This window comes from Egretta garzetta, unplaced genomic scaffold (assembly GCF_000687185.1).
Source record: "Egretta garzetta isolate BGI_Z169 unplaced genomic scaffold, ASM68718v1 scaffold118, whole genome shotgun sequence".
Classification (NCBI taxonomy): domain Eukaryota; kingdom Metazoa; phylum Chordata; class Aves; order Pelecaniformes; family Ardeidae; genus Egretta; species Egretta garzetta.
Genome location: NW_009260484.1, coordinates 1307886 through 1326795, shown reverse-complemented (window position 1 = coordinate 1326795; position 18910 = coordinate 1307886). Strand labels below are relative to the sequence as shown.

Genomic DNA, 18910 nt, shown 5'->3' with positions numbered 1-18910 from the left:
ATGTAATGAAAGACGTACAAAAAATGCAACATACTGGATTTTTTTTCAATTGTGAAATTGGAATAAGGCAACCTAATTGTATTTATTATATACTGTGCAGGAAAGAAATTACATTAATAATTCAGTAAGGACCTATTTAAAAACAAAACACACACACACACCCCCCCCAGCATTCAGGAAATAAGTTTTATTTATGTTTCGAGAAAGGCCTGTAACATGTCTCCAAATTCTATTATTGAAAAAAGCAAGTTTCACAAGAAAGGGTATCCCACCTAGGCCTCTGAAGGAAATTGAATACTAGCCTATGGTTCAGTGACAATTTTTATCTGCCAAAAAAAAAAAAAAAAAAAAAAAAAAAAACCAGCCAAAAAAGAAGCCAGTCAGCAGCAGTCCCAAGTTTATGCTGGCTGACAACATTGTCAGAAATTCGAAATATTTTTAAATAACTCCTAAAAACAGTGCTAAAAAAAAGGTATAAACATATAGATAGTAGCAAATTTAACTGAACTGTTTTATTTCCAAATCAGTAAGCAGAAAAAGATTTCTGTAAATCTCATTTAATCATCACCCCAAATCAATTTCCTTATCAATTTTTCTCCCACAGAAGTTTTTTCACGTATTAACACCGAAAACATTTCAGATTTTATACTTGATAATTTACTGGTACCAGGAAGTTTGGAAGAATGATTTGTATTGCTTCAAAACCCATCAGGAAAGAAAATTAAGCACTCCTGACTTCCTTTTTATGCCACCCCTAAACCATGAGCACCATTCAAACACTGCTTGAGTTTTTCCTGTTGTGCTTTCAGATGGTAATGCTATACTGAATTATCACTTCATGTTCTTTGCTGATAATTAAGATTTCAATTTCTAAATCTTGGTTTCTTTTTTAAACAGCATATACCCCCTGCATAAAAACCCATGGAAATTATCAAGTGCTATTTTAGAAAATTAGACTTGCTGCAAATGGCTCAGAAGAACAGTATTAAGCTTTAAGTCAGAAAAACATTACTAACCCAGTGCCATGCATGTTTTCCACTTGCTGAAGGCTAGATTCAATAACTGGTGTCAGAGCTTCAAATTCTTCCACATGCAACATTCTGCACATACCCCAGACTTTTTTAAGGGCAACTAATGCATACAGTCGAACGCTGAAATTATGGTTGAAACACCACTGTAGAACAACTATGAGGGCTTTCTTCAAAGCTGGCTTCTAGAAAAACCAAAGATAACAAAGTTTCTCTCATTTATGTTAAAGTATTAACATACCATTTTGAAGTAGAAAAGCAAGAGTGGCCCAAGAAACAGTGACTTCCTCCAAAAACCGCCTTTCAGGAAGTCCACAGTTTTAACAGTACTTATGTGCAAATACAGGCTTCAGAACATGGTCCTGATTTCCCTTCCTCCTTCTCACTAGGGCACAGACCTACAGCCCCACTTGTGTTTTGCAAATGCATTAATTTGCTTTAAAACTGATATTTCTGCATATGAGGAAACGTCTATTAACTTCTGATTTTCTAGCACTTAGAAAGCTGATCTTGCAAATGTATGCAAACAGTAAAAAAAAAATAATAGAAACGCCTGGATTGCTACAAATGTGAAGGAGTTGACCTAATGTAACATCTGACTGTATTTCATCCTCTAATTTAAAGTCCAATTAAAAAAAAAAAAATAATCAAGAATTCCAAATAAAGAATTCTAAATGTAATATGGACTAGCTATTGCCAAGAAATCCATATTTGAGTGCTGTTATTCTATAGAAAGATCACCTTCTTCCAGGTTATCTTTGCCTAATTTCATGCAGATTAAGCAAGAGCAGCAAGAAAAACAAACCCAGGTGCATCCACGTGTTCCGTTAAAACTAGAGTAGCTATTCTAGAAAAAACTCACGGGTAATAAGGTCCTATGTAGCCAGAACATCTGCCATTTAGCTAATTTTCTTAAGTCCAGTATGTTACAGAAGTGAGAGGAAGAGTTAGTGTTTTCCATACCAAAGTAGGAAGTAGGTATTAAAGAGGTTTTCAAAATAGACTGAAAAAATGCTTTTTATTTCAGAAATCCATATACAGTGCAACTGAATAAAAATTAACACTTCAGTCAAACTTACCCTCTCTGATGTATTTTGAAGAACAATGTCAAAGTGTGATAACACTGATAAAAACGTGCAGATGCTTGTTTTAAGCTTTTCTTCATCCTAAAGCAAAAGAAAATATAACAAGAAATATGCAAATGTTTTATACTCTCTAAGTTTTCACAACATGTTCTGCAGATGCAGCATCAACAATATTAAAAAAAACTATGTGTCTCCACAGCAAAGTCTACTAAAATACAAGTTCATATTATTAAGATTTCATTTTTCCTCACGTATCATCTGCTTTTTACCAACAGATCAATCAGAATGAAGTATAGAGCAGTGTAAATGAGATAAAATTCAACCCAAATCACTGCATTCCCAGCACCCCGAAAAACCCTAAGCACAATAAAACCCCTGGGGATTCTTTTCAGTTCTCATACTTTTCCATGTCATCGCAAACGTGGGTATCGGATGCAGAACAAATAGCCTAGCATCAGCCTCACCCATGTTCCGATCTGGAAGAAATGAGTTTCCAGACTTCTGTTCAACACTTCTCTTTACAGATACAGTTCTCATTCATTCATTTTGCCTGCTCAAGTTCAGCTTATTTTTCAATATGATCCTGACAATCCTTTCCAGAGTCAGTTTTTTCCAGGATAGCCCCTGAAAATACAATCTGTATTCCTTTTTCATAAATCTACGTTTTCTGCTTGCTCTGTTTGTTTGAATGGACCCATTGTGATTCAGTATGTTTGATACCAGCATGGGATCACTTTGATCCAATAGATTATCATCCTCTAAGATGACAGCAGTTGCAACTGCCCGAGCTCTTGGAAAGAACCCTGAAACAGGAAAATGTTACAACCCTTACAGCACTTTTCATCAGTTCAGACAGGCATGACAAGCTATCTTTGTGCACTTTTGAAAAGTACAGATTGTAAACTGAAATTTTTTTTCCCCCTACGCAGAAAAAACCATACAAACTCACCACCACCACCCCCCCAAAAAAACCAGCACACATCACTAGCAAGGTTGTCACACAGCATTATTAAAAACCTGCCTGGTTTGGGGCAAAAAAAAAATACATAAAGTTTTCCAATTTTTCTATTTAATTTTAAATCTTGTCCTACTGTTTGGCTTTTTAAAAAACTACAGTAGCAGCTAGGCTATTTGATAAGCAGGAAGACATCTACATTTAACTATTATGAGTAGTGAGCTTCAGCAGAAGCACCACTGCAAGTCGTGTCTTCCTATACACCAGAGGAGATCCAAGTACATACATTTTGTACTCGGCCCAAATGTACAATGCTAACAAATTTAAAGATATCAATACAAACAGTTGATACAGGTAAACTCTTACAGGTAATTACTTAAAGAACCACCAAAGACTTAAAAATGAAATGCTAGTAAGTCAGTTCTCCTCAGTCAACCCTTTCAAGACTTTTGGGTACCATAATTCAAACCCTGCCCCCAGTTTTGGAACCACATCACAGAACTCTGCTGTGAGAGGAGTCCATATTAAAAGCTACAAATTGAGTATGTGTTATGCAAGTCATGTTCCCACTGACTAACTAGATGCAGCAGACAAAATCTGAGTGTGGAAACCACAAATGACTTTGTGGTATCTTCCCAAACTCAGAATCTAGGGCATCCATGTGTTCCTCATGGCTCTATATTGGTGACTGTGAAGAGCACTCTGACTCACTATGCCAGCTCTACTCTGACCAAAGCAGTACATTATTGAAGCAAATCTCTCAACTGGAAGAATTAATTTGTCTTCAGCCACTTCTGTATCACAAATTTCTACATGTCTCAGACTATAGTCCAGACTCACTTCCAAGTTAATTTAATCTGCTCAACAACCCGCCACTTCCTAAAGGAAGACTGGAATATATAGAAAATAACATATAGGAAAACAAACTGTACACTCTTTGTTCAAATTACTTTTCAAGCGAATGTCAAGGTTCTTACTTACATAGCAAAAGCAATCCCAAAATTTATCAAGGAATTGGGGGTATTTGTGTAGACTCAAGATAACAATCCATTCTATGAAGTATTTCACAGATGCCTGATTGTTACCAAATCCAGCCTGGAAAACTTTGTCAAGGGTACCACACAAAAAATTCTGAGAAAACAAAAATCAGATACATCATTTAGTGTATGTTAAGAGTTATTTTCACAAAGACAAAAATTCTAAAGAACAGTCTCAGCTTTACTGTAGTATTAGAAATGTTTTTAATACCCAACTGAAAACATTTTAGAACCATCTCATTTCTGTATTACACTTTTCAAATATGAAGAAGCACTAGATGAAACTGAAATTTCTCAATTTTCTGAGTGTTCATAAAGCAGCAACATTTTAATTTTAAATCAGGTAGTACAGAGTTTTAGCTATCTTTAACAGGAACAATCTGGTCTCCTATAATTCACAATTCCAAGAGCTAGTTTTCAGTGATGTCCAGAAACGCATCATAAATCCATGACTTCAGACTGACAAAGAATGAAACTACACAAAACTTCTACATCAGCCACAAAGATTATATGCCTTTCATGCCCTGCTGTAATTTAACATACGTAGTTTGGGTAACACCAAATTATTCTTGAAAGTAAGTAATTATTTATTTATTTTAAGAATTCATAGTGAGGAGCAATACCTGGTCAAGCTTCAGAAGAAGAACTAAGAGTGTCTGCCATACCCGGGTTTTAATTCTATGCTGTAAAGAGTTTGCATAATAGCGTGTCCTAGATCTGGATACCAGTTCATCCTAAAAACAAATTAAAAGGTTTATTACCTATTCTTCCCCTGAATAGATGGAAATATACATCACTATACTGAGAAAAGAGCATCTACTGCACAGCTAGTATCAATATTAAAGTTAGGAGAAATACATTAGTTTCATTTATTTAGAATTAAATTTTGAAGCTTGTTCATGAGAAGTTCGGCAAGTTGAAAAAACATACAGTCCCACTTAGTATTTTTACTTCAGAGCACAAAAATGTTAGATATTAAGACTCTTCAAACAGCAGAAAGTTGAAGAATTTACAGCACCTACTGTATATGAACAACAGTACTACATAAAATGGAGTACGAAGACTCAAGCTGTCAGTTATATAGGAACTAAAGATCCTAAGTAGAGAGGTGAGTCTATAAATGAAAACATTTCTACTTTAGTATCTACATGTAAAAAATGGGTTTAGTCATGCTATCGATTAGATCAGCTTGTAACTACAGCTCTAGTTTTGAGACAGAAAATGATATTCTGCAATAAGATGTTTTATGTGAAAGAAAATGAGATAAATGAGGTTTTAAAAAGATTTGAAATTCATGTTCTCATGTAGCTTAGATTCCTTCCCTACGTACTCTGTTTTGGCCTTCAAAATACATGGCACCCAAAACTATTTTGTTAACTCTTTAAAAAGAAAATTATCTGGTGATCCAAGTCCTAAATTAAAATGCAAATACACTTTATTTTTACAGGTTTACACTTTATATTTAATCAAGTAAGGAAATCACTTTTCAAGCTCACTTTTCCCACTTGATTAATCTTACAATACAAATATTAACCCTTTTTCTCCAGTAGTTAATTGACAGGAATGAAGGACCACCCATTTCTTGTTCTTCAGACAAAAGCAGAATTCTGTAGTACCAGAATGCATGGGTGATGTTCTAATAGCGGCTGTAGTAATTTACCACTGATTTTACACCAGTGCCAATGCATAAGCAGCTATGATATAAATGCAAATCAGACCCCAACCTTCTCCATTAATCCTACTTATAAAGGTCTTCAAAGGAGAAAACAACACACTCCATTCAAAAGGTATTCCTGCAATTGTTAAAGTGAAATGTGGTATTTCAAAATGCAGCCTAAAGGAAGAATCTTAATGGAACAACGGTTACAATTTGGATAATGTTCCACGAAGTTAGAAAACACACTGAAAAGAGAGAAATAATCCCAAGAGACAATTTTTACTATTTTGGTTTGACTGAATTCACTCCTGTCTCATAACAACAACAAAAGTATATTACTGGGCAAATCTAGACAGGCTATACAAACAACTGTAAATACATCCTGTTAACTGTAAATTATTTGCATTTTAATAATTATACTAACATTACACTTATGTACCAAGAGAAATGAAGTTTACTTTATCAAGCAGTTTGATGAAAATGTCTTCTATAAACGTCTTATGCAAGATATCAGATCCATCCAACAGGCACAGAAATTTAATAGCACAAACCCGAACGTAGTGATCATCTCTATTTGAACTGTAAAATATTTAAAAAAAAAAAAAAAAATCAAGCTCTACTTGTTCAGACAAAGAAAATTCCTGAATTATAAAAAAAGCACCAAACATCATCTTGAACAAGTTGTCTGTAGTGAGACAATATGCAAATACCCAGAACCAAAATTTTAAGGTCTGTTCACCCTTGCTGATGAAGATAACCAGCCCGTTTCTATCCGCAAGTCTTTAATAGCAGCTAAGCATTAAAAAAAAAATTTCTACAGAAATAGCTGTATCATAACAAGTTTTTGTAAACTGTAGTCTTAAAACAACTGATTTATGCTTACAGTTTTGGTCAAATATTCTAGTCCAAAACAACACTTGATTGCTATTAGTCACTCAGGGACATCTGGAATAATTAACACCGAGAGCAGAATTAATAACATTACAGGTAACAAAGCATCAGACAGCTGCCAACTGTCACAACCAGACATTTGGAAAGCAAGAAGCTCTTGTGACAAAATATAAGAGCACTGTACTAGAAGTGGTAGTAGATTTTTAGAAACTCCAGTTTTAGCTTCCTAAAGTACTGTTTCTCTGAGTTCCTTCCACTGAGTAAAGGTGGGAATGAACCTACAAAAAAAGTTCAGTAATCCAATTGCCAACATCCCTGCAAAATAGCAAAAACTGGAGGCAGAACCTACTACCAGTATGCAAGCTAAAAAGGCCTACAACCAATGTTAAAAAGCCAAGCTCCAAATCTGGCTGCATTAAAGCCGGAGTTTAACTGTCTTGTCTACAACGAGGAGGTACATCTCAGCACTCCATGTAGAGTGCTTGCATCCTAAAAAGTGTTACTTTTATGAAGTGAAACAATAAGGAAGTAGTTATTTCAGTTCCTGAAAATATGTAACATTTGTTCTACATTTTGTATCTGCATTGTTATGTGATGTATATCCCTTTTACTAATATTTAGGAAGGTTATGAATATACTCATAAGAAGCTGACTTCAAAACCAGCATCTTTCCTATTGTAGCATCAACCACAATGAAGACACAATTCAGACCAAATACTGTAAGTTGCATCCTCAAAATCATTACCTTTCTGTAACAACATTTGCTGCACATTTTTCTCCAAGATTTTCTACGAAGGCATGCACATCCTGATTAAGTCTTCACAGACGAAAGACAAAGCAACAAAGTTAGCAGAATAGCATATAAAAACTATTTCAACAATTATCCCAAAGTTTCAAAGAAAACCAAGTGCATAAAATTATAACAAAAAATCAAATATTTTCTTTGTACCTCTGATCTTTCCTAAATACAGTTCCAAAGACACAAGCCTCAGTGATAAGTTCACAATAATTTCCAGCATTTAAGAAGGCATTTGTCAAGGCACTTCTCTCATCAACAGTGGGAAATATCCAAGATCGACAACAATGACTAAGGACTACATTGAAGACTCCAGTCTTTGTAGTAGACATATCTATGAGCTTGAAAATTATCTGAAAAGATGAAGAAACGGAAGATTCAAAATCTATTTTGCAGAAGTGCTAGAACTATCAGAGTAATACTGCAGTGGTATCTATTTTAGCAGGTCTTATCTCCTGCATCCTAGATCTGCTCACGTTAATGCCATCTGCAACCTATTTACAATTCCCAGATTCTAAGGGCAGGTGAATTGGCAACAATCAGCCCAGTACATGTTTATGTTAACAAAAGATACAACTGATCTTTGCTTAAAGAGATATAAAACCAGTTGCTTTATATCAGTCTCCTGATAACTGCAACAAATGCACCTGGGCTTACTTCAGGGAACACAAACCTAGTGTTTTTAATTATACCTTAGCAATTCAGAAAAAAAATTAAACATAAACCAGAATTTCTTCTATAGGTAGCTGTATCACTAATTCTCTTCTTTAATAGGGATTACATGCATGTTGAAGTTTGTATTTGAGTTAAAGTGGAGAAACGTCCTTCTACCATTTTTTTTTTTTTTTTGAGGAAGGCATATTTAAGATACATGAAACAGCTATCTAAAACTTCTCCAAAAAGGAGAAAAATAAAACAAGAAAAATGGCCCCAAAATTTTCCTTTCCTACTCCCTTCATTAGGCTAAGTGTAACTGAAGTTTTCTCTTGCAAAGTTAATTTTTTCTAAGAAGTTGCAAGCATTTGGCAGAGAAGATCCAGAATGAATAGGTGGGTTTTTCAGAAATTCCTCTTCAGACAACATCAATTAGAGCTGTCCATGAGAACGGTGTTCCAGAAGGTGTGACAGCTCTTACAAGACAAAACTTCTTCTCTTCCCCACTCCGAAATGATACTTTTGACTAATGTGACAGTTCTTTGACAGTAACTTTGTTTTTATAGAGAGTTGTTCTGAATTGCTAAGGATTAAAGCACCAGGAAGCTCGTCAAGAGCCTAAGTTGAAATATCGGAATGCATGAAGAAACACTTTTTGGGAAAACAAAACCAAAAACCCACCCTAGAAACATCTGGCCTTTTTACAAAGAATTTGAACTTTCCTTTTAGTGCAAAGACAAGCATTGTAACTTTCCTAATAATTCCAAAATTGAACTATTGTGTTTCACCTGAGGAGAAGCAGTGTGACCCTTACTACACATTTATCAAAATCCTGGAATGTTCTTCAATTGTTTCATTATTATAGCAAAAGTCCAGCACACACAAAATAAATTTAAGCCAATTAAATTCTAGCACAATCAACATCCAACTAAGTCGCAAAGAAAAAGGAAAAAAGCAGCAGAAGAAATGAAGCCTAAGAACACAGTGCCCTGGGCACCTCTGCAGAAGCCCTTCTGGATTTTACCATAGCAATATTCCCTTTTTTAGCTCAAAAATACCCCTTTGTTCCACCCCTTCTAACTACTAGTAAAAAGACAGAGTGCACTGTGGTAGACAAAATTGAAGTTCTGCTTCTGTGACAAACCAGTATCAGGCAGCTCTATTTTTTTCTTTCTCGTTAGCTAAATCTATATAGCCATTGCCCAAGGGGTCAATGGCAATAGAGACTGCCAAGGAGCAGGGTAAGAATATACGTAAGTAGACACTTGCTTGGGAACTTTATCTTCATTTTCTTATGAAGGGGCAGAAGGTGGCTCGACCAGATGCCCTTTGTTGAGTATAGGAGACCTCCATTACCTCCTTGATGCCTGCTGTCATGGTATGTCCCACTGCAGACAATGGGATAGCTGTCACATAGACTCAAAAGACTCTTGACATTGGCAAAACAAACCTTACATAATGCCTGAAATACTAAAGCTGAAGCTAAGACAGTCATTATAAGAATTTTAAACATATTTTAAGATCAAAGAAAATAAAAAACTAACTACAGCTCATCAGTTACTACAATACTGAGCATACAATTATCCATTACAGATATTCATTAAAAGAAAAAGCTAACAGATTCCTAGAACTGACAAGATATTTTACCATCTTTGCATACGTATCTTTATTTTGGCTTGGGTCCACATGAAGACTGCGAATGCCAAGTGTTATCTGTTGTTTAAAATAGATGACTAACATTCATTTGAAGGAAGTTTTCAGAAAGAACAGAGACAAAATAAATGGGACTATATTTTAAGATACTTAAGGCTAATATGGAGATATCACAGCAATTTTAAATTGCTAGCAAGTGTCCATTTCTCTATATTTTATTTAAAAATCATTTGAGTGTCTGGGCTGAAAATAAAGCTGAGACATTTGCTATTGCTTACAGTTACAAGTGTGACACTGGGACAGAGCTAATTAACGGTGACTTCAAAGCAAAACTGCAACCCCTCCTAGTATGACTTCTGTGCTAAGGGCAAAGCAGCACATGAGACCGTAAGTCTAAACATACATATATACTGGTAACTAATTTATAATGCATTACTGCTCTGGTAAAAGCCTTGCCATCATTCTGGAGTGCTCTGCACAAACATTTAATTGATGCTCAGAGGCTAAAAAAAGCAAAAAACCTAATAAAGGTTATTTAGAAAAGAAACAGTAAACAACTTTCCAGTATATAAAGCCAAGACGAGCCAACATCCCAGTACTGAATGCAGTTTTAGTGACTCAAAATGAAAAAAGAACACCATGACATATGCAAGAACTTTTGGAATACAGGAAGCTGCATTCATGTTGCAGAAAGAGCAAAAATTTTTTTTTCTCTTCTTAACTATGTAGGCAGCATTACCACGCAGTATTAAATCAAACTCTAAGGAGACTATGATTTTTGTTTTCTACACCTGGACCCTCAGAGAAGCAGTTGGGTTATTCAACAGCATCTATTAAAAGTTTTTATTGGTTCTAACTTTTCATTTAAGAAAGTATTTTTACAAAGACTAAACTATTAGAAAAAGGCATACTTTTTCCAGAATATTAATAGTTTGTGACAGTTTGGGTGGCAAATCCTGAACAAAATATTTAAGAGGAAGTGCATAATGTAAAAATAAAATAAAGACCAAAAAACCTCTTTTGCTGAATGTGGAAGATACTGAACAGTCTGAAAATAAAATAAATAGTACTCTTCATTTTCTGTGTTACAAGAACAATCAATATATATGTTTACTCTCAATCTAATTCTCAGATATTTTGTCTTTTTTGTCCAAACTAGTACCTTTTTAGAAATGAAAAATTCATGACAATAGCTGAAGGGAAAATAAAAAGTAAAATACATTTTTGGATCCAGATAAATTTTATGTTCACTTCCCAAAAGAGAATTCTTAAACTGACCTCTTTTATTTTGGCATATGCTTGACCCTTTGCACTTGCAGCAACAGCTAGAACCTCAGTATCAAAGACGAATTGAACGAAAGCTTTTAGATTGGACCAAAATATTAGCTGTGTGTTGCTCAAAGAGGATGTAATTTTCCAAGTCAAATCAAATGCTTCTATGCAGAGAGACTCTGCTGAGTCCAGAAGCTGAAAACAGAAAGAATAAAATGTTACATTTGACAAAAAACACCCCCAAAACCGTTAATATCATGCAGTTGGTTTATCTGTTACCTTGGGAACAAGGACCTTCATGCAGTCGAACACAGGTAAAACTTGGTCTGAAGGAAGAATAGTTAGGGCTTCTAAGGCAGACTCTAGAATTTTTCTTGACCTTTCAATTGTAGATAATGACATTTCTGAAGTTTCTTCATAGTCCTGAGCCAGTGTTGGAAATGAATTTAAAATGAAACGAAGGCAAATCCACTGGTCACGAACATAGCGTGCAACAATTCTCCCCCATCCTTGAGATGTTGTTTCTTCACATAAGCTGTAAGAAGAACATTATTCTTAAACATGTACTGTCCTAATTTATCCTGCACATTCCTACTCCACCAGAACAGCTTAACTGTACAAACTCACTATGCTTCAATACACTAAAATTTACACAGATTTAAGGGGAGACTGGACAAGTTCATGAAAGAGAAATCTACAAATAAAATTTTTTAAACACAGAAAAATCAGTTCTGGGCTCAGGCACTCTCATTAGTCATAAAAATTTGGGAGAATATTTAATGGAAACATCACTATATCCTGGCCATCATCTTTTTATTAACCAAGTATATGGTTTTTGGCCCTCAACCTTGCTCCTGATTTCCTTTCCCAACAGTAAATAATTTCCACTTAAATTGGCTTGCATACATGCTAGGGTTTTGTGTGGTGCATATATATATATTTAAGCTGGCGTAAGGAGAAGCAATGTTTAAAGCTAGTTTTGGCTTCATAGCACTAGAGGACTGAGCAAAAGAACCTTTGGTCTGATCAATTATGGCTGCTTTAATGTTCCAAAACCTGAATGTTAAGAGAAAAGAACAACTGAATTAATAGTTTGTGTTCAGAGTTCTTCATTTTTATCTTGGCAAAAAGTTATCAAAGAAAAGAACAGGAAAAGCCAGCACCTTAATCACTGTTCCATGCTAATCAAATTTATTCTGGAGAATTACTGACTCTATAGCACAGACGTACCTACTTTTTTCTTCAATATAAGATGGCTTCTTTAATACTTCATTGAATTGGGAAAAGGAAATAAATCTCTTCAGAGCATCCACAGAAGGCAGAGATTCAAGGTGTACTTCAGGTTTCCGATCCATTATCTCACAAACTGCTGTAAGTGAAGCCATGCTAGCCACTTTTTTAATTTGTCCTTTAAGCTTTGGCTCCTAATTAAAACCAAATCATACATGAACAAAAATGCACCAATTTCTTCTAATACGATACAAAAAACCTACTGATAGATTTTATAACCCTCTTATTTGTATCACCTCAGACACCATAAGGTAGCAACTCTGCATCCTTCTGCTTCCTTATTTTCTTACCCTATGCATAACATAGCTTTGCTTGGCTGGGTCAGTGCAATCAATCCCAAGTTGCAAGCACTGAAAAGAGTATAAATCTTGCAAATTACAGTCACTTATTCATTAAGTGCAGGCTCACAGCTAGACTGTGATGGAACACTTCTACCTTGCCAGATAGCAGTTTATATATATGGCTGGATAGCAATTAGAAAAAAGGTGTGGGTCCACGCAGTTAGAAACCCAGCAACAAGACAGCTGAAATTCCGAATACTGCATGCTAACTGCTCCAAGAGATACAACACTTACTATGATTATTTTGTGTGAAAAGCACATATATTCGAAGAAGCACAAAATAACAAGTCTCAATTAAAAAAGCCAATAAGCATATATAGTTCCCTAAAAGTATTCAAAGCTCAACGTTAAATATCTTCAAGTTACTTCCAAGCTGTCTAGAGCACAGAAAAGATTTTTTTCATCTGCAATTACTCAGTGTTGTCTTTCTTCTTCTTAAATTGAAGATGTACTATATGCGCAACTGAAGAAATCATCATGACAATATAATTCCACTGAATTCAAAAGAAGGTGGTAGAGGCCCCCAGTGAACACTAAGGTTGAATCATAAAATGTTTACTTTGAAACTACTGGAATAAGTACATAATTCACATAACCAAAGGAAAAATAAAACTAAGTCTTGCTCTGTGTTTCCTTAGAAAAGTAAACCTAGCAAATCAAATACTTAGAATCTTTTAATGTGTTATTAACTGTTCTTGATCAATAATTCAATCCAGAAAATACAAAAGAATATACTGCCCAAAAAAAAAAATCTTAATTTAATACTCCTCCTTTTCTAGAAGTTATTAATGTTTCTTTGCCTTTTGAAAATGTATCTTTGTCAGATATACTAGCCTAACACATAGAACTACGGGACAATGAAGATAACTATGTGAAAAAGCCAAAGCAATGCTTCTGGAATTTCTTTTTCTCCGTATATTCCAGCTTGGAAATCGAACAGATCATTAACACAAAAGGCCTTTTCATTTAACAGTAACCTCCTTGGTAAGACTGGTTCATATTTGAGGAAAAAGCTTTGGAGTACACACATTCCATTATTACAACTGAAGTTTTAATTTAGCTATACAGACTTTAAAAAAATGTACGAATACAAAAGTACGAAAAATCTTAGCTACAAATATTTTACATTAACATTACACTGCCGACTAAAGACACTTATGTGTTAGGGAATATATATATTCACACAAACCTATTATTGTTTTATTTAATATATATATTTATATTAATATGTATAATAAAATATAATAGAAATATTTGTACATTAACTTGCATTTATAGTATGTTTATATAATTACTTATATATAATCTAAATATTATCTAAGCATTACAAATTAAATACTTAATTGATATTTACTGGTTTCTTTTATATTAATATTTACCATTGTAAAGAATGTTAAATTACCTCTTCACAGTTTCTCTCCTGAAGATTACGAATAGATGCATTTGTCAGGGACAAAATGAAATTCTTGATAGATGATACTTTCTTCCAGCTGACTTGCAAGCACAAATTCACTATCTCTGGAATTAAAGCTAAGTATAGATCACAACGATCCAGATCACCAACCTAAAAGGAAACATCAGTAAAGTGAAGCATTAAGAGGAGGAAGCTTAAACTGAAAAGAAAGAAAACTAAAAGTAACAATGATAGCAGAAGAAAACAGCAACAGTCACTGCAGTTGAACAACCTTTTCTTTAATTTTGGGGGGTTTTATTTATCTTTAAAATCTTTTTATCTTACAGGTCCTTTTAGTTTTAGGGATCTGAAGTATGTCTTAAGAGAAACAGTGTGAAATTCTGAAAGAAATCTCCACTTCTTTTAATTGGTAAATTTACTTTACTCCCCTTCCTGGGCTCAAAGGAATGCCACGTAAAAACATGTGAACTAGCCTGAGTAACAAAAGCGGTGTTCAGAGCCAACTCGATTACTGGAAAATGGCACCACACTGCACCTTGCACACACTCAACAGTGCACCTTGCACTTCTTCCCCAACTACATTTTCTCTCATTACTATATTTTGCTTGTTTTATGGCTTTTTATTCTCCTCTTGTATTTGCAACTTTTCTCCACGTACCATTAAAAAAAAAACACCCTCGTACAAAGCCATGCATTCAAGGAACCACATGAAGAAAGAACTTTTCCTTTTTTAGTTTTGAGAGAAAATACATCTTTGAATTTTCACTTACCTTCAGAAGCAGTTCTTCTGATTCAACCCTAACTTTTGCTTTAACACAGGACCACTTTTCACACTGATCTTCCATTGCACTCATGTTTTGGGGGACTGTCCACCATCAGATTTATTTTATTTCCTTGCATTTCCCATTTAATTTGCACTTTCCATACTGTTTCTGAGAAAGTAGCCCAGGGTCCCACGCTCCTCTCCAAGTTACCATCCTTGCAGAAACTCAGGCTTTCGTTTCCCCTCCAACTTACAGGCTTTTTTCACTCTCCCAAAAACAAGAATCATATCTGACTTCTGTTCATTTTAATTTCTGCACACTTGTCCATATAACTTTCTCCATTAAACTGGTTTTCTTTTCTAAACTCACTCTTCACTAAATAATTGAAAAATACCACTTCACATTTTGTCCATCTTCTCATTACAGTTGTCTCTTCCTTTCCAATCCTTCTGGTCCTCTCCCTTCTTCCCAATAGTCTACCCAAATACAGTCCACTAAATCAACAACCTTTAAACAGATGTCTTCTCTTTAAATCTCTATTTTAGTTTCTGCCTTCTATGATATAAAATTAAAGGTGACACAATTAAAGGTCACAATTAAAAGAACTGTGAAGATCTTACAACTTTTCATTCTCTCTTACTCCATATCCTTCTCTTGAAACTCCTAATGCAAATTTTTACTTCACCTTCAAAGTTCCTACTCTGCATTTTGTTAAGCTTTTCAGTTTTCAGAATTAGCCTCCTTTTTAAACTTCCACCAATACCTCTTCCTCAAATCTGTTTTCTTCTAAAAATAACATCATTCTCCTCATCAACATTACATTCTAATTTCTCTTTCTCCATCTGGAAACATCTGTGAATGTTTTGCTTTACATGTCTTGTGTCTTTCTATTTACATATGACTTGAAAGCTCTTTAGAGTAGGAAACGTGTACCTATCTAAAAGGAAGTGCATTTCTTTCCTACATTCAACAGATATTTTTGAAGGCAAACTCCCCTACCATCAAGCCATTTTGCTTCAGTCACAAGTTTATTTGGAGTATAAACTTAAAACACTGGCCACAGCGAAGAGCAAACAGTGGAATATAGTCAATGAAGATGTTAACCAGGCTGAGTACTAAAAGCCTCCAAACATCTTATGTCTGCAACTGTACTAGTAGATAAGATACAGTATGATATGATACTCATGATTTCTTATTATACGATTTCTTGAGTTTTGAGAAGAAACACAGAATATGGCCTAAGACGCAAAACAATACTCTTCAAGACACACCTTTTTCTTTCCCCCCTCTACTCTTACTGTGCCCATTCAAAAAAGTTAACAGAAGTGTTTCTAGGAAAATTGACTTTCTGGGCATTTAAAGATTTGATATGAAAACTAGAAACACTGGTAAATCAAATTAACAAGCAAAGCCACACCAAAGTAATAATAATTACTTACAGTGCTTAACTCATTTGTAGTAAGCCGCCGGAGAACAAATTCAAGGACGCTCTCCACAGGTGTCATTAGATATTTCCAGATAAAAAACAATACCACATCTGTATGAAGAGGAAAAATATATATATATTAACATACAGAAATACATGTCTTAAGAAATTTATTATATCATGCAGATTTAATTAAGTTACAGAGTCAAAGTTATACAGTAATACGTATTCAATACCTAAGAATACCTTAAAACAGCTCAGTACTCTTTGCAGTGTAAGCCATAGGGCTGAAAGAATCAAAACACATGATGTTCTTTCCTGAGATCTATCATGAATTAGTCAGCCAAAACCCCCACAAAAGCAGAAGCATAATTTTGCAACTTTTAATGCACGCTTTCATCCTATTCCCAACCTTCTGCACAAACAGCTTATTACTGAACTTACTTTCTAATAAAGAACAAAAATTTCCATATCCAAAAATTAATATATGTGAGAAAAATGCAGTTATCCATTTCTAATATGTGCAGAAGTAAAAACTGTTTTTCAGTTGGGTTTTGTTTTGCTGTTTAGAAATAATTCAGCTTTGTACATGGAGTAATCTTACAAGGTTTCAGTCAAGTAGCTTCCTGGCTTAACACTGTAAACGAAAATGCAAGGTTATATACAAAATGCAATACTTTCTCCAAGAAAAGGCTAGGCTATGAAGTATACCACATGTGCATAGCATTTCACAAATGAAGAGACACAGGTTTATTACACAAGGATACTCTGGTAAAACTTATTTAACCACAAGCACACTTCAATCTCTGCTTCGAGGGCAAGGGCTAGCTGAAAGCCAGAGAAATATCACATCAATATGAAAACAGGAGTTAAAATACTCTGCATGACCATTTTGTTCTAAAAACATCAGTCATTAGTTTCAGTATTTAGGAGAGTTAGCCAGAGGTTATATCTGTTTTTTTTTCTGGAGTTGACCCTGAGTAGTGTTTCACGTAGTAAAATTACTACTAAATGGAAGACCTTCAAAAGGTAGACATATAAAGGGATGTATTTCCAGAAGTTCCAAATCTATATTGTACTTACTTCCAATGTTCTGTATTAAAATGGCTCATTGGACTGCATTTCTAATGCTTAATACATTTAGAACAAAGTTACCTATGTCAGATTATCACATTTCATCTTAAGTCTCAAATCACTAAAACATCTTCTGCAATTAAAATTCAGAAATTCTTCAGATAAACATGTAAGATGGTAAAATACAATTCACTACCAGTGGCTCTGTAACACTATAAAAAAAATTAGCAAAAAACTTACTGTTTAAAATAGTGAAGTCTAATAACAGCACAGACAGCAAAACCTATAGAAAGATGCTGCTGCTTTCAGCATGCATTACGGACATGTCTATCCCCATTGAAGTATTCTTAAATAAAACCTTTCCCAGTTGTTATTACTGTTAGTTTACAAGCTAAAATTCCTTTCTTCTTCTCTCCCATTTTATCAGTTTCCATTTGACAGACAGTACTTTTCACCTCCTGTTTAATCAACATGGAAACAAAATTTCTGTATTTTACAGCATTACTGTTCCTGCCCCTCAACACAGTCAATTCACAGCTGCAGAGACAAGATTTATTACTTGGGTGTCCTGTGCAGGAGGAAGAAGCACAAAAACAATGGGGGAAATAATTTAAGAAAAGTAATCCTTGTTTAACTTAACGCAAAAAGACATATAATATTATAAGTCCAATCCTGAAAGCCTCTTGAAAGATTCTACTGATGATGAGCTGGAGTACCTATGGGGGTGTTCAAAAGGAGGGGGACACTGCGATGCTCAGCCTTGCAGAGCCTCAAGAACTCTGTCAGCAGAACTTAACGTGTTAAGTCAGGTATCAAACTTCTTAAGGCAGGAGCAATTGATTATGTATCTACATTAGCAAGCACAGTGGCACACAAGCAAATGATTTATAGAGTTAAATACTTGATACTAAAAACTTAACATGCGCTCACACGTGTTTTGGAGGGTTCTGCTTCAGGCTTGCTCTAGCCTCATGCTGTGGACTGAACGTACACTAGCAGTTGGAACACATCTTCCAGTCTAGTTTCACCTGAAGGAATCCACTCCATCAGTCAGAGACCACCCCACAATATGAACATTAACAGTCTGTATAATTAGCGTTCAGTATTTCAGTCAAACAGCTAAAATTCAAGAGGCGGTGATTGTATAAAGCACTTTTTAAAATCAGGTTAAGCATTTACTTCAGGGATGCATTTAGACATCTTTATGAAACCTGGATGCAGAACCTGAAATAATTTTTCTTTCATGTAAGAGCCTAGATCTGTGGCTCCTGCTCCAAAGCTACTTCTGTATTTCATGTTATAAAAATACTGAAAAAAGACCCCAAAACAATCTGGGGAAGCAGGAACCAAATGCCAAGATCCCTGTCGTTCCAGTTCAGCATCCTAATTCATGAAAATAATGCAATTTTTCACTTGTTCTAAGGAAAAAAAATTACAGATCTACTCTGTTACAAATTGCTCAAGTTCTAATAAAAGTAGTAAGGACTCCATGGCTTTTCTTCAGACTTTCCTGGAAGGTCTACAAGTTAAAATGCTCAGTCTGGGGCGGGGGGGGGGGGGGGGGCCCCCCCAC

At 34.9% G+C, this 18910-nt stretch overlaps 1 protein-coding gene across 1 annotated transcript in view; it reads right to left on the bottom strand.

Annotated features, from left to right (window-relative positions):
* The window catches only part of TARBP1 (TAR (HIV-1) RNA binding protein 1), a gene marked incomplete at its 5' end in the record, with an annotated part of 40611 nt that overhangs the window by 8084 nt on the left and 13617 nt on the right, over positions 1-18910 (bottom strand). The window contains 12 exons of the mRNA XM_009644135.2: positions 1008-1213; positions 2108-2194; positions 4050-4199; positions 4729-4839; positions 6221-6341; positions 7399-7470; positions 7603-7802; positions 11035-11223; positions 11308-11563; positions 12259-12452; positions 14062-14223; positions 16277-16374. Of these exons, the coding sequence (XP_009642430.2) occupies positions 1008-1213; positions 2108-2194; positions 4050-4199; positions 4729-4839; positions 6221-6341; positions 7399-7470; positions 7603-7802; positions 11035-11223; positions 11308-11563; positions 12259-12452; positions 14062-14223; positions 16277-16374 (1846 nt within the window). The remainder of the gene's footprint in view (positions 1-1007; positions 1214-2107; positions 2195-4049; positions 4200-4728; positions 4840-6220; positions 6342-7398; positions 7471-7602; positions 7803-11034; positions 11224-11307; positions 11564-12258; positions 12453-14061; positions 14224-16276; positions 16375-18910) is intronic.